At 42.3% G+C, this 14058-nt stretch overlaps 2 protein-coding genes across 7 annotated transcripts in view; both read left to right on the plus strand.

Annotated features, from left to right (window-relative positions):
• Nucleotides 1-9586, plus strand: part of LOC145454108 (serine/threonine-protein kinase 10-like) — a 35986-nt gene extending 26400 nt beyond the window's left edge. For 3 of the 6 annotated variants that reach the window (XM_080332128.1, XM_080332130.1, XM_080332133.1), the window contains 3 exons: nucleotides 2025-2264; nucleotides 3538-3921; nucleotides 6652-9586. In XM_080332128.1, the coding sequence (XP_080188254.1) occupies nucleotides 2025-2264; nucleotides 3538-3921; nucleotides 6652-6861 (834 nt within the window). In that variant the 3' untranslated portion in view covers nucleotides 6862-9586. Of the gene's footprint in view, nucleotides 1-2024; nucleotides 2265-3537; nucleotides 3983-4693; nucleotides 4738-6651 lie in introns of all 6 variants that reach the window. The other 3 variants (XM_080332129.1, XM_080332131.1, XM_080332132.1) reach the window with 3 other exon arrangements.
• Nucleotides 9587-11983: 2397 nt separating this feature from the next.
• LOC145454224 (uncharacterized protein T26G10.4-like) lies at nucleotides 11984-13543 on the plus strand. Its single transcript, XM_080332229.1, has one exon. It carries the CDS (start codon nucleotides 11984-11986, stop codon nucleotides 13541-13543), a length of 1560 nt encoding a protein of 519 aa, XP_080188355.1.
• The last annotated feature ends 515 nt before the right edge of the window (nucleotides 13544-14058 follow it).

Genomic DNA, 14058 nt, shown 5'->3' on the forward strand with positions numbered 1-14058 from the left:
TGGGCAAATTCCTTTCTCGACACCTATCTGAGGAATTGAAAAAATTTGATTTCAAATTTTTTGTCTCTACAATTGGAATGATGAAAAAGCGCAAGCATATTTCTAGCGCTAGCCGCAGAGGCGATCAGAGTACTCATCGTCGGTGCTCGAGTACAAGCTGTGATTTTCAAGACACCTCAAAACTAATTCAAGTCTGAGTAAAAAAAATTGAGTCCTGAAAAGTCACAAAGCTCCGAGTCACAAGTCAATCTCACTTTAATAGCTTCGTCTCGAGTGATGTCGAATCATTTTCAAGTCATCACCGAGTCAAGTCCAAGTCATTGTGCAGAGAGTCGAGTCCGAGTCAAAATCTCGACTCTAGTCGGACTCGAGTCGATTGATGACTCGAGTCATTACAAATCTGCATACTCCTGGCGGACGTAATCACGATTGCAGCTTCTCAACTAACGCAAAATGAAAAAAGACTGCAAACACGTAAAACCGACTTGACCAACTCTGAGAACACCAGAGGTGGTCAAAGTAGTCACCGTCGCTACTCAAGTAGAAGTAGAAGTAACGCCGGAATTTCTGCTGGAGTAGAAGTAGGAGTGGGGGTTCACAAGTAAGTAAGTAGGTATTCTACGCCTATTTTTGCCTATAAAACTGTCAAGTAGAAGTAGAAGTAGTCTAAAATCATAGCTACTTAATAAGTAGTGTGAGTAGGCAAAATCTACTTCAAGTGCTTCAAAAAGTAGAAGTACTTCGTTACTGACCACCTCTGGAGAAAACGCACAACTGCATTGTGTATGACCCCCTGGGAAATGTGACGTCGTAGAGTAGCTTACGAGTGAAATTGGTCTCTGCACAATCAAAGTAGCTCATGTCAATTTTTAGAACATCAACTTTCTGCAAAGTCTTCATTTTCTTTCGGCCATATCTTCGTCACAGTTATGTTTGCCATATAGTTTAAAAGATGACCATGGCCAAGATATGCCCGAAAGAAATGTACACAAGGGGAATAATTGAATAGTATATATTGAAATGAACCCGAATATTTTCGGCTGACGCTCATCAGGAAAGAATTGCGGACGATTACCCCTGACGAGTGTCAGCCGAACATATTCGGGTTTCTTTCAATATATACCATTCAATTGTTCCCATTATGTACATTGAAGTTCTGTATCTCCAAGAAGCTCTTCATAGTGGGAATAGGACGTCTGTATTTTGTCCATGTGGATGCGGCTTATACAACGACTCATGATATACATACACACGATCTGTGCATATGCATACCATGCATGCATGATGTGCATATGCCGGTGGGCAAGGAAACGCTTCCTAAGTCTTGCACCACCTATCCATTAGGGCTCTTCAAAAATGAATTTTCTTTTCAAATCCTACTGGCTACTTGATAAAATTGTTAGGTTACCTAATTTAAGCCTACACACAAAATTTGGTTCAATTCCAACCAGTAGCCGCATTGCTACAGGGGAACAAAGTTTCTATTTATTATCTAAAAATGAATAACAAAAAAAAATTTCTGTTCACCCCATGAAAGTGTTAGGTTGTCCATAGAAACGATGTTCCCCAAATTTTGTTCAATTTCAACGAGTGGAAGCGGAGCTATTGCCGTCGAAAAATTTGGATTTGAATAAAATAGTATTTACTGTAGGCACCACTATAATATATAATTAAAGAATTGGTCACCGTAAATACTATTTTATTCATAATCCAAATTTTTCAGCGGCAATAACTCCACTTCCACTGGTTGGAATTGATACAAATTTGATGCGTAGGCTTAAATTAGGTAACCTAACAATTTTATCAAGTAGCCAGTACGATTTGAGAAAAAATGTCATTTTTGAAGAGCCCTACTATCCATGCTGTCCTGGAAAGCCGAGCTTCGTGTGATAAGCAACTCTTATTCCACAACGATGCTTTATGCATTTGTTTTGACTGAAGAGTGTACATTGTTCCACTGTACGTTTGTCTAAAAAATGTTGAAATTTTCCTTGCTCTGACTTGGTTTTCTCTTTTGGCTCAAGTTCTCCCTAAACGAGTCCAAGCGTCAGAAACAAGAAAAGCTGAAGCTGGAGCTGAAACACGAGGCTCAGCTGCAGGAACTCGAGTCGCAGTCCGAGAACAACCTGGCGGAGTTGCGCTCCATGCAGAACGAGAAGCGCAAGCTGCTCGTGGAACGAGAGTCCGAGAAGTTGAAGGCTCTGGAAGAGAACTTTGCGCTGGAACTGCAGACTTGGAAGGACCAGCTCAGACCGAGAAAGAAGGTAAAATTTTGGTGCTTGGGTGTATTTGTGGTGTCAGTGGTGTATATTGACACGTTCTTTGTCTTAAACTGGGGTCTGTGGACTAGTTTTGGGGGGTCAGTGAAAGGATAATTTTGAAATACACAGTCGGGAATCTACTGAACTAGATTGTCCTTTGTCAATGGGGCTGTCGGCGGGACTGGGAATGTGTGGCGACCTTGTCTTGTTTTGAGTCATTGAGTAGCTTTATTAGGCATGGAATAGCTTGAATGGAGTTTTAGGGGGTACCCAAAAAAACGTGAAGGGGTCCGTGTTCAAAATATTTTAACAAACCTCGGTCTACAGCGTGCATTGTTTTACGGAGAACAAATCCAAGTTTGTTTATCCATAGGTAATATCAGGGTCGCTCCATTCTTTCAGGAAACTATAATTTTAACTCGATTGTCGGGCCGGAATTCCCCCAAATCTAAATCATCGATATTCAACCTTATTATGTAAAAGTTTAATTCTCAGTTGTGGGTCCCTGTTAACTGATTTACTCCGTGTTGCTTTGTGATAAAGAGGCGTTTTTTAAATGTGTTAAGTAATTATTGTGTCGCTTACTGCACCCGCTGAGGTGGGTGTCACCCACTCTTGATTTGTCTAGAAGCCGTTTAGTTGTGTGTCTGTTGAAATCGAAGTATTATTAGATAGGTTCGCTGAAAATATCAACTCGATATCACACTCGGAAAAAAATATTGGTATCGGCCTTCAGAGGTGAAAAATGTCGGCAAGTTTCGTGACGTCACAACATGGCCGTAGGGAGTCGAAGAGCTATAATCTGTGACTTCTAGACTTGGAATATTGATTTATTTCCTATAGTTTACAAGTGTCTGGATGCAGCCTTTCTGGTTTATTTCATGTCCTCTCGCTGTAAAGCTCTTCAAATAAATGCCGTTGTTATCGGTGAAGATGCTAGGCTCTGGGATTGGGCTCGTAGTTCTAAGCTTCTGGTCTAAATCAGGACAAGCTCACTTTGATATTAACATACACCCAATTAAACAACATCTAGACAAATCAGAAATAGCCATTGCCCACCACGGCAATTAAGAAACTCAATATTAACTTCAACTCAATAATAACTTCAACAACTGTTATTTTAAACCGCATTTTTAACGAGGTGACTAATTTCTCATCGTGTCAATTTGTATTGTGAGACGTTATCGGTGTTGTAACAACGGTGTAGTCTCGTGCTTTCTGGTGTGCCTGCTTTTCTTCTAACGAACCTCTTTTCGATGGCGTTCTAACACAAAAGCAACTGGAGACGCAGCTTGAATCGGACGCCGTACGCTCTACTGAGGAATCGAAACGCAAAGAAATTTTGCGATACCAAAAAATTGACCGTGAAGAGGGGCACTTCGCTAACGGTAAAGAAACAGGCTCGGTTAACAAGAGGTCAAGCCAGTACAGACGTTCTGGTATCGTGTCGACGTCAACCACTGACGGAGAGACATTGAGCATAAGCTCCAACGATTTGGACGATGCCGCTGTTGCTGAAAACGGGGGAGACGCTTCTAACGGCAGAGCCAGAAGACAGTCGGACCCGTCTACCGCGTCCAGTTTGAGAGATCTGAAAATGTCTCCGTATCGCGCGAAGAAAACGCAGAACCGGATGTCGTTGGCTGTCGGAGAGAAACAGGTCTTTATGGATTAGTTGTGTTTTGCTGGGGAATAAGAGGACGAAATAGGCGGAAAATCTGGTAATTCGGAGTGATTTGATGGAAAGGATCTGTTGTCATCTGTTGATTTTTTTCGATTATTTTGTAAACGATACTTTTTCTTTGTTTGGATTGTGTTTTGACGAAAATTGCAAATTCAAGTGATTTGATTGAATTTCGAAAAGGAGATTTTAAGATTTGTTGATTTATCTCGGCTTATTTTGTAAACTCCGAGGTGTCTTTGTAGCTCCTCGAAAAAATGGGTCGTTTTGAATGATTTGACTGAAATTATCTGTTACGGTTCGCCGTTTTCCTTTGTTAGTTTTCCTCAATTACTTTTTTCAAACGATACGATTTCTTCATGTATCCTCAAATTTCGTTACGCAACAAATTAGAGTAAAAATGGTCATTACGAGTGATTTGATGGAAATCATCTTTTGCGTCGTAGATTCCTCGATTTATTATGAAAACGATGCGATTTCTTTGCACCTCCCTAAATTTCGTGACTTCTGCAAACATAGGCGAAAAACAGTAATTCCCAGTGATTTGATGGGATAGATAAGTTAGGCTCATAATTATCAGTTCCTTCGTTAATTCTAGTAGATTTATTTGAAAACTTTGCCATTTCGTTATAGCTCCTCAAATTTCGTTTGAGATTATATTATTTTGAGACGCATTAGTTTTGATAATTCGCGTAACCGTAGATTCGAGTGGAATCCCGCGCTCTTACCCGTATTTTTTGTCAATTCACAGCTTGATACGCCCAAAAAGGGAAAGTCGCAATCAAAATCCAGATGGTATATCAGATTATATTGCTGAGAATGATTTGCGTAATTCGAGCACTGCATGTTGTATGGATTTACCCGTGTGACTATGCGTAGATATATGCCAGCAAATATATATTAGTCGGCTAGGGCTGGGCACATTTGAGCATCTTAATCGAGTAATAATTCTAATGATTCGAGTCGAGTAATGAAATTAGAAGCCCAGTAATTTGTCAACTAAAATTATAGTTTCTATACTAAGTTCCACTGTAGAAGCCTTGAAACCTTGACTGGTCGTACCGCAGCACGCAAAACATGTATTACAAAGCTACACATGTTATGGAAAATGACATATAGGTGAAGTCAGTATCAATCCATGGCATTGTCACATTGTAATGAAATAAGTGTGGTAGAAATAATACCAAATTATCTTCAATTTAATGTAGAACTGTTGCTTTATTCTTTGTGGTCATAAAAAGCACATATTCCAATTTTCCACATCTTTCATAGGCCTACTGTTACTATAATTAATTACACTGACTCGAAGCTTAATACTCGGTTCAAAATCGCTCAGGTACTCGATTTTGCCCAGTTTACTCTTTAGTTTTAAAGCAACGCTGTTGTAGACTTAGGAAATCCGGTATGGATTTGGTGTAGCTGTCGGTCCCACAGTAAAACTGGTGCTAGTCCAGTTTTACAGTCGAGTAGTACCGTGTTAGTCTTGTTAGAAGTTTAGTTTTGTGGGTTAACTGTCGTACGAATGGTGTTAACCTTTATGTTAGGAAACCTGCAAATGTATTATTTCATGCTTTATTGACGTGTAGGCTTGTTACCGCAGCATATTGATTATATTTCATTCTTAGTTATTAAGGAATGTTGTATACTTCGTAGTGGATTTGATTTGGTAATTGCATTTCTCGATATGTTGATTCCGTTGCTTTGTGCATGTGTGTTTTCTCGCAGCACGTTTTGAATGAATTTTCGATTATGTGACGATGTCTGCTATGATTTTGCGCATGCTTGGTTTGCGGTTGCCTGCATTTGTTTGCGTTTTAAAAGCTTGTTATCTGTTTTTCAGTTGCTCGCAGCTAACTGCGGATGCTTGAGCAAAACTAGTCTAAAAATTTCACGAGATAAGTAACAATTGATTCATGGCGACTATTTTCCTGTAAAACCATGACCTCTGAAACTTTGAATTTCTGAAATTTTTGAATATTTTTTTATTAAACTACTTCCATACTAGAGGGGACGCTGTAAATTTCTACTCAATTTCAATTACAAATAGCAATATTAGTATTCTTGGCTTAGTTTTAGATTAAAAAATGAGAACTCTGTTAAGTATGAGTAGTCCAAAATCATAACCAGTTGAGTAAGTCGTGCAAATAAGCAACGTACTTGAGTGCTCCAAAAAGTAGAGTACTGCGATTATCGTCATCTCTGTGTCGAAGCGTTCTAAATCCATAACTTGTTAAGTAGGTCACGCAAGTGGGTAACCCACTTGAGTACTCCAAAAAGTAGAGGTACTGCATACGGTACTCGCCATCTCTGGGTAGAAATATGGTAAAACTATAAGTAACGCGAGCAGGCAAAATGTACTTGAGTAATCCATAAAGTAGAAGCACTTGATACTGACCGCCATGGTGTAGGAATGTTCTCTAAAACTGTAACCACGTAAGTGGTGCGAGTACGCAGCCACACCTCTGAGTAGAAGCATTCTCGAACCACAACAACTTGAGTGAGGCAATACTTACTTAGGTAATTGGAAAAACTAGAAGTAGCATACTTCATAATGACTTCACCCGTGAAGGAAAGCAAGCTACCAAAATTGCCTTTCTTTCTCAATAAATCAAATCGATTGATGATAGCTCTTTTGCTCAAGTATCCTGTCGTGTACAGATTTTTCTACGCCCCGCCGCTGACTCTGACCTGTCCACTGTGCCGTTTCAGGTCTTGGAGGCCGAGTTTGAGCGAAAGCTGGCGCTCCAGGAACGCACCCACTCGTTCGCGGCCCACTCTCGAGAGCCAGGCTTCAACTTCGCCAACGGTGTAACGACCCTTCCCAGGAGACCCACTCAGCCCCCGGCCGGTTACGAAGACAGCTTTCTCGACCGGGGCACCACCACGTTACCCAGAGGGACGAAACTGTATAAATTATGAGCTTTCTTTGTGTTGTTTTTACGTCGCTTTGTGTAAAAGTATGATGTCGCTTGAAATACGGTGATTGAGATGTGGCCTGTTTAAGTTTATTTCTATTTGTTTCCTCGGCAGTTTTTGGGCAGTGAATATATCAGTAGGGCTGAGCACAATGATTTAGCACTCGAATCTGGATTAAGTATTACTTCTAATGATTTTAGTCGAGTACTAAGATATAATCTTTTCGAGTACTGTAATTATACACGTATGAGTCAATTTATCAATGAAAATTATAGTTGATATATTCCACCATGGTAGCCTTGGAACCTCAATTGGTCGCATCGCAACATTCAAAAAAATGTACTACAAAGCTACACATGTTAGTGGAAACAATGTTTGATGTCGTGATCAACACACAGCATTGTCACAAAGTGCGATGAAATTGGAATGTTCGTAAAAATGCCAAATAATATTTGATGTGATATTGTGATGTCAAGTAGTTCTTGACCCTATAAATAGTTACAATGGTTGTTAAACGCTACAAAATAATCCTGGTTTAGAAGTACAAAACTATTTTGGGAGACGTGTATGTGGAGTCATTGTCCTTTTGGCTGCAAAATAAAAATTTGGGCTCATTTCAATATGAATGTAATATTCAATTGTATATTGAGGTACAGTACCTCCAAGTAGCTCTTCACAGTAATATGTTGTGCTCAGCCCTACTGCACATATGGGATGTGTAGATATCGTCGCCATACTATTCAAGACTGTCGATAAGCTATTCTCAAATACGTAAAATATCTAATTTGCTACGAGTAGATTTATATGTGTTTGAGTTCCGCGTTGTCGAAAATGTTTTAAATTTGGAAACGGAATAATCCTGATTATTGTTGTAATCGTACATAATTTCCGATGCCGTGATTATCTACAAATCGGAATATCATTGGCGATAATTGAGATTTCGTCCTGATTTAGAATCGAGCTTGGTGAACATATATAACTTACTGGTTGCACGAGGTTTCCTTGTCTCAAAGTATGTTTCTAATTCACTACAGCACAGTCAAATGTTATATTTTGTCGGAGCAAGGATTTGAGATTGCACCGTGTAACACTGGGGCTCCCAAGCTTTTGCCCCTGATGTTTTCAACCTTTTGAAAAATTTTAGAAACTTTGTAATAGAAAAACTCATTTATACAGTAACCCGTTGTTAGAATGATAGAATAACGCAATTGCAACACACGATAAATATGATAATTAGTTATTACATATTCAGCTGATGATGGAGCCGGGACAGAACTGAGATCTCGTTAAATTTTAATTCATTTCTTGGGTTATAGTTGAGTTGAAGATGGTGAATATTTCAAATTTTTTCATGTCGTTCTGAAAAAGAATCGTGGCCTGCCGGTTGGCAACCCCTGGTGTAACCGTACATCGGTTTCCAAAATGTCTCTCATTTCATTACAGTTTGGCCTCTGTGAGGCCTGAATCCAATGCCCCTATCATGCGCACGGCACTTGTCAGGTTGAAAGCTTTGTTTTGATCTGGTTTACTGGGTCTGTCAACGTTTATTATGTGACAGACGGACTCTCCTTCGTTCATATAACTTTGTTGCATTTAGGTGTGAGTAGACCACATATGCGTCAAAACAAGAATTGGTCACTTTGCCTTGTCCTGTTATTTAAACGACTCTATTCACAGTGTTTACTGGTCATTGTCTGCACGATATGTTATATGTAATCTCGAACCATCGTACTACTGTACTTCGAACCTTGAATAATTTGCGACCTATCCCTCTGTTCGTCTTATCTTTCTTTCTACTTTCGTGTAATCCTTTTTTTTTTAATTTCAAACACTTTTGCATATCGTAGCAATAATCGCAATTTTCCGCACGCGTACCATCATATAGTTACGATCTTTGTGACTTGATATTTTTGTAGCATTGTCAATACCTCCTCGATGCCAGGATTGTGCTGGAAATGATCTGCCCTTGTGATTTCGTCAGCTTTGAGTCATTGCCAGTTGCTGTGTTCGTTTTCTGGTCGACTAGCTCATATAGTATACAATGGTATTGTAACAAGGCCTGGAGTTATCTCACAATCAAGTGTTTATGTCAAGTTTATCTTGCGAATTTTATGATCTATTTTAATTTTATGTGTCACCTTTGTCACACTGAGTAACCCTTTAGAACCGATTATTACAAGCAGAGTCCGACCGATAGCGCATTTCAAGCCGATATCCCTGATATGTTCGGCCGATATTCATATCTTGCTTAAATAGCATTTCCAAAACTGCAGATATTTCTTTGAAAGTTGGATATGGACTTGATATCATCTGCAATAATAATCGGCCGGGATCTAATTACCAGTGTTGATAATTTTGATTTCTCTGGATTTGGGTATTCGGTGTCGGCAAATCTTTCAGCGTCTAAGATAATTTGTTATAGTATGCTCGAAAGTGTCGCCTTCAATACGAGGCCGTATGTATTTAACGAACAAAGTGCTAGAGCCTTCCTCTGTGTGTTTGGTTTAATTGCCTCTGGTGCGCGAAGGCTCCTGGTCAACATGTGTATATACCCCATCTTTCGTTTGTTTCTTTTCACTGCACGAGTTTCTGGCTGTTTAGCTTCGGAACGGTAGAAACCTGTTGTACTCGCAGCCTCGCGTGTACGCGATTCGTTTGGGATTGCGCATCACTGCGACGGATATTTTGTTGACAGTTCAATATTTAATAAAAGTTATACTATAGCGTATGCATTGCGTGTAGTTCACGATGTCGGCGTGCATGAACGGTATCTCACGAAGCAGCGCTGTGGCCAGAGGTGCAGAGGTGACCAGTAACAAAAGTATTGCAGTTTTGGAGAACTCAAGTACGTTTAACGTATACTTGCACTGCTTTACTTAATGTGGCAATATTTTCTAAATGAATCACACTTCTATACTCTACAGCAGTGGTCTCAACCGTTTTGTCTTCGCGGATCGTCACGGACGCCTCAGGTGTTCGTTGTAATTTAGTGGGGATGGTGTGAACCTCCGAAAGGTTCATGTGAACGCGAACCTTTTTGAAAGGTTCTTTGTGAACGCGAACGTGAACCTCCTGACGTCATATTGATAATTCCAACCCTACATTTCATTAATGTACACGATATACCTAGCCACGACTTGGCCACATAATGCCGTAATGCTGAAGTACATATTGACGTCGCCGTATCAACTGGGGCAATCAAAAGATATAATAATCCCATAAAATCAATATTTTCCGTCGCTTTGCCGACAATTTCGACGAGTACTAGCAAGGGAATATAATAGGGTTGCCATACGTCCGGAATTTCCCGGACATGTCCGGAATTTCACTGAAAAATCTGCGTCCGGGAGGAATTTCTGAAATATGCCCAAATGTCCGGAATTTTGAAGGCTGGAAGCTGGCTCAAAATTTTTTCGTAAATCAACAAACAATAGTATTTTCAAGCAGATTCATGCTATTCAAAATTTTTCTTCGCGTCGCGCGCGAGTTAATGCAGCGTATAATGATGTTAGCATGGGCACCAGGCACCACCCTCGCCAAAAAAATGCAATTAAAATAAATATTAATACCATCATTTACTGAAATAAGTCTGATTGTAATCGCAATTATAAGCTAACGGTATATTCCTAGAGTTGGTTAAGGGCGATTGGAGGCTTCAACCACAGACAGTGGTTCCAAATCTTGGGGTCATCCGCCTTTATCTTGGGATCGTGATGATGTTGGACGTAATCAGCTTCCTAGGCCGTGAGTAAGTGTGGGCAAGAATTCACACATAAAATGTAACAGCCAAATGCATATAGTAAGTGCCCTACAAGTTACATCGACTACCCTGTGGTGGGCCCATGATCAGTGCTTTTTTGGGCGGAAGGGGGGGAGAGAAAAAATGTTGTTTCGGACCTGATTAAAACACATAAACAGATAGCCGCACCTACCTAACTGTATAGCAGGGCTGTCAAACACAATCCTGACAGGCCAGACACGACCCGCCAGATGATTTCATGCGACCCGTGGAGGAATCTACTGCAAACCCTAGCAAGTAGCAATCACCAGAGCTCACATTACAGATGGCCCAATTTGTGACCTATGTATGTTCCACTTCATTCCTGTATAGTGTATACAGTGGATGGGCAATGCTTTGCTAGTGTGACGTCGTATTGACGGTCAATGGGTTACACCTCATTTTAAAATCCGCTAGTGGGCGCTAAAGAGTGCCCGGAATTTGCTTCACCAAAATATGGTAACCCTAGAATATAAGCCTGCGCCTTTACGGTCAAGGCGAGATCGGACAATGTATTCGGCGTCGAGTACTGCTACGTTGATATTGAGCACAGTGTAAAACGGGTTTCTATTACCCCAATAACAAGTTATACAGCAGTAGCCAACACCCCAATCGCACGGATTTGGTTTTTATGACACAATAAACATAAAGTCAAGATTGACCCCGTACGCCTGCTAGATTTTCTACATCATACAACGATATCAATTTTATTGATTGGTTGAAAAAGAATCATTCGCTGACTACATCTAGTGTATTTGGCTCTTGATGTGCGATTGCGGGTCAAGCTCACAGCAGAGAGTCACTAAAGCTGGGAATTTCGAGCAAACGTTTGTAACAAAGCAAGTAATTTTTGAGACTGTCATGGCGCATGCTCGTTTAGTGTTGATTTTTGTATGCGGCCAGCGTCGTGCATAGAGCAAGCCCACAGTTGGAATGCTGTAAATTTCAACCAAAGATGTTATAATGAAGTGAAAATTGTAATATATGAAAAAGGTTCACAGTGCAGAACCTACCAAGGTTTGTTTTTGAACGTGAACCTCAAAATTTCTCAAGTTCACACACAGAACGCGAACGTGAACCTCGCGTTCACACCATCCCCAGAATTAAGCTCATATATCGTGTAGTTGGCATGTGTCCTGTAGCCTACAAATATTAACTGTTGGCTAGTGATAACACAGGAACATAATGTCTTGGATATAACATCATACTATTTATGTAGAAATTGAAAAGACTTATTATTTCAAAGCGAATTATGTAGCTGCATTTCTGGGAACGCGCGGTCGTGTCTTGGAAATCTGGACGAGTGCCGGAAAACCATTTCCAGAAAGATAGGCGGTGGCTAGTGGTATGAAATTCAAACCCGCCAAGTGTCGTGTTCTTGCCTTGGGGTTCAAGAGAGGCCGATCGATCGTGGACTCGGTCCCGTTCCGCCTTGACGGTGGCGAGGTTCGGGTCCTCGATCGTGACTCCTTCTGGCGATACCTGGGCAAGAACATGGGGTACCAGGCAACCGAGAAAGGTGGGGAGGCCATAAAAACTCTAGAAGCCTATTGTGACAGGCTTTTTCTGTCGCACCTCACCTCTTTTCAGAAGCTGCTCGCACTGAAGAGGTTCATTATTCCAAAGTTCCTTTTTCAGTTGAGAATCCGCAGGTTTTTCCGTTGCGATCTGCGTCGCCTGGATGTGCGCATCCGCACACTGGTGAAGGCGGAATTCCGCCTCCCGAACAGAGCGTGTCAGCCTTTCTTCCATGCAGGGCTGACGTCTGGCGGTCTGGGAATCCCCAACCTCTGCTGCGAAGCGGACGTGTTGAGGCTTTCCCAGGCCATCAAGATGGTCAATTCCACTGACCCCTCTGTGCGGGCGGTTGCGCGTGGAAGGTTGGCGTTGGTCGTCCGGAGAACTTGCCGAGTCTCAGAGGCGTCGGAGACCCTGACAGTCGAGTTTTTAAACTGCGTGAGTCTAACAGGGCACGATTCCAGGGCATACGGAGACGCCCACGGGCTTTGGACCGCGGTTCGACCCGTTACTAAGCGACACGGTGCTCGCTGGTTCGTGACCGAAGACGGGCTCTATCAGTTGGCACTGGGCGCCGACTGCTGTCAGGATTTGGGTCGTTTAACCAAATTCCTCCACCTTAAGGTGAACCAACGTTGGAAGACACGGTGGATGGAGCTTCCCGACCAGGGCAAAACTGTGGAGTGCCACAGCCGGTACGGGAGCTCCAACCGCTTCCTCCGGTCTTCCAACGTACTGACGGCAGTCGAGCGTAGCTGGATGCTTAAAGCTCGTCTGAATCTTCTGCCGCTCCGGTCGATCCGGGGTCGGTTTAGGAAACGTGTGGAGCCAAGTGTTGTCTGCTGCAAGTGCGGGCAGCATACCGAGACCCTGCCCCACGTGCTGAACCACTGCCTGCCAGTGATGGATATCATCACAAACAGACACAATTCGGTACTTGGGGTGCTCCTGGATAGTATACCAAGCTCTTCTTCTTTTTCCAGATGCGATGTGGACCGCGTTTGCGAGGAGCACGCCACATTGGCCAACAGGCGGCTGAGGCCCGACCTCATCTTAGCGGATGCTCGCCGGGTCTTGGTCATCGATGTGGTGTGTCCCTTCGAGAATGGAGTAGCCAGCATGGACGCCGCCGTTGAGTTGAAACACGCAAAGTACGAGAACCTCTGTCACTCCTTGCGTCTTGCTACGGCCAAGACCGTGGAGATGCACACGTTCGCGGTCGGGTCCCTGGGAAGTTACCACCCCAGGAACCTGGCCACACTACGGGCGATGGGTGTTTCTCTTTTCGAGTCCAGGCTGGTCTCCGAGCGAGCCGTAGTCGCTTCTCAGCGCGGCTCGCATCGGGTCTGGAAGGCTTGGTGTAGTTTTCGAGGCAACGAGAGGACTTGACCCTCTTCTTTTCCACTCAATGTTTAATTTCTTGTCTTCTCCTTCACGTCATTTTTGTGTTTTTTGCCGCGCCGCGTTAGGCGCACACATGTGCTTTTCGCTCTCCCTTCTTATCACTCACTCTGAGTGGCTCTTTGTTTTTAGCCTGAATTACCACTAGCCATCACGGGGTTCGACTGCAGGCACATGGACACCAGATTTGTCACGGGCTCCTCCCCAAATTAACATAAACGGGATTTTTATTATTGATTTGTTTGATTTAGATAACCATAGCGGTTCCCAAATGCTAGTGGGAGGAGTCCTCTACCCCTCATATATTAAAACTAACACTATAATGGCTACTTTGTAATGCCTGCAGTCGGACCTCACCAGTTCGCCTCTTTTTTTTTGTTGTTATTTGTCGGCCCCCATCACCATATACCGTGTTGTTTGTGGTGGGGGTCTTTTGCCTAATTTTCATGTTCTTCCGGCGAACTGGTCCCGTCCTTCCCTGACCTTGTTCTATAATTAATATC

This window comes from Botryllus schlosseri, chromosome 13 (assembly GCF_051294905.1).
Source record: "Botryllus schlosseri isolate E-star chromosome 13, Bs_hap1, whole genome shotgun sequence".
NCBI lineage: Eukaryota > Metazoa > Chordata > Ascidiacea > Stolidobranchia > Styelidae > Botryllus > Botryllus schlosseri.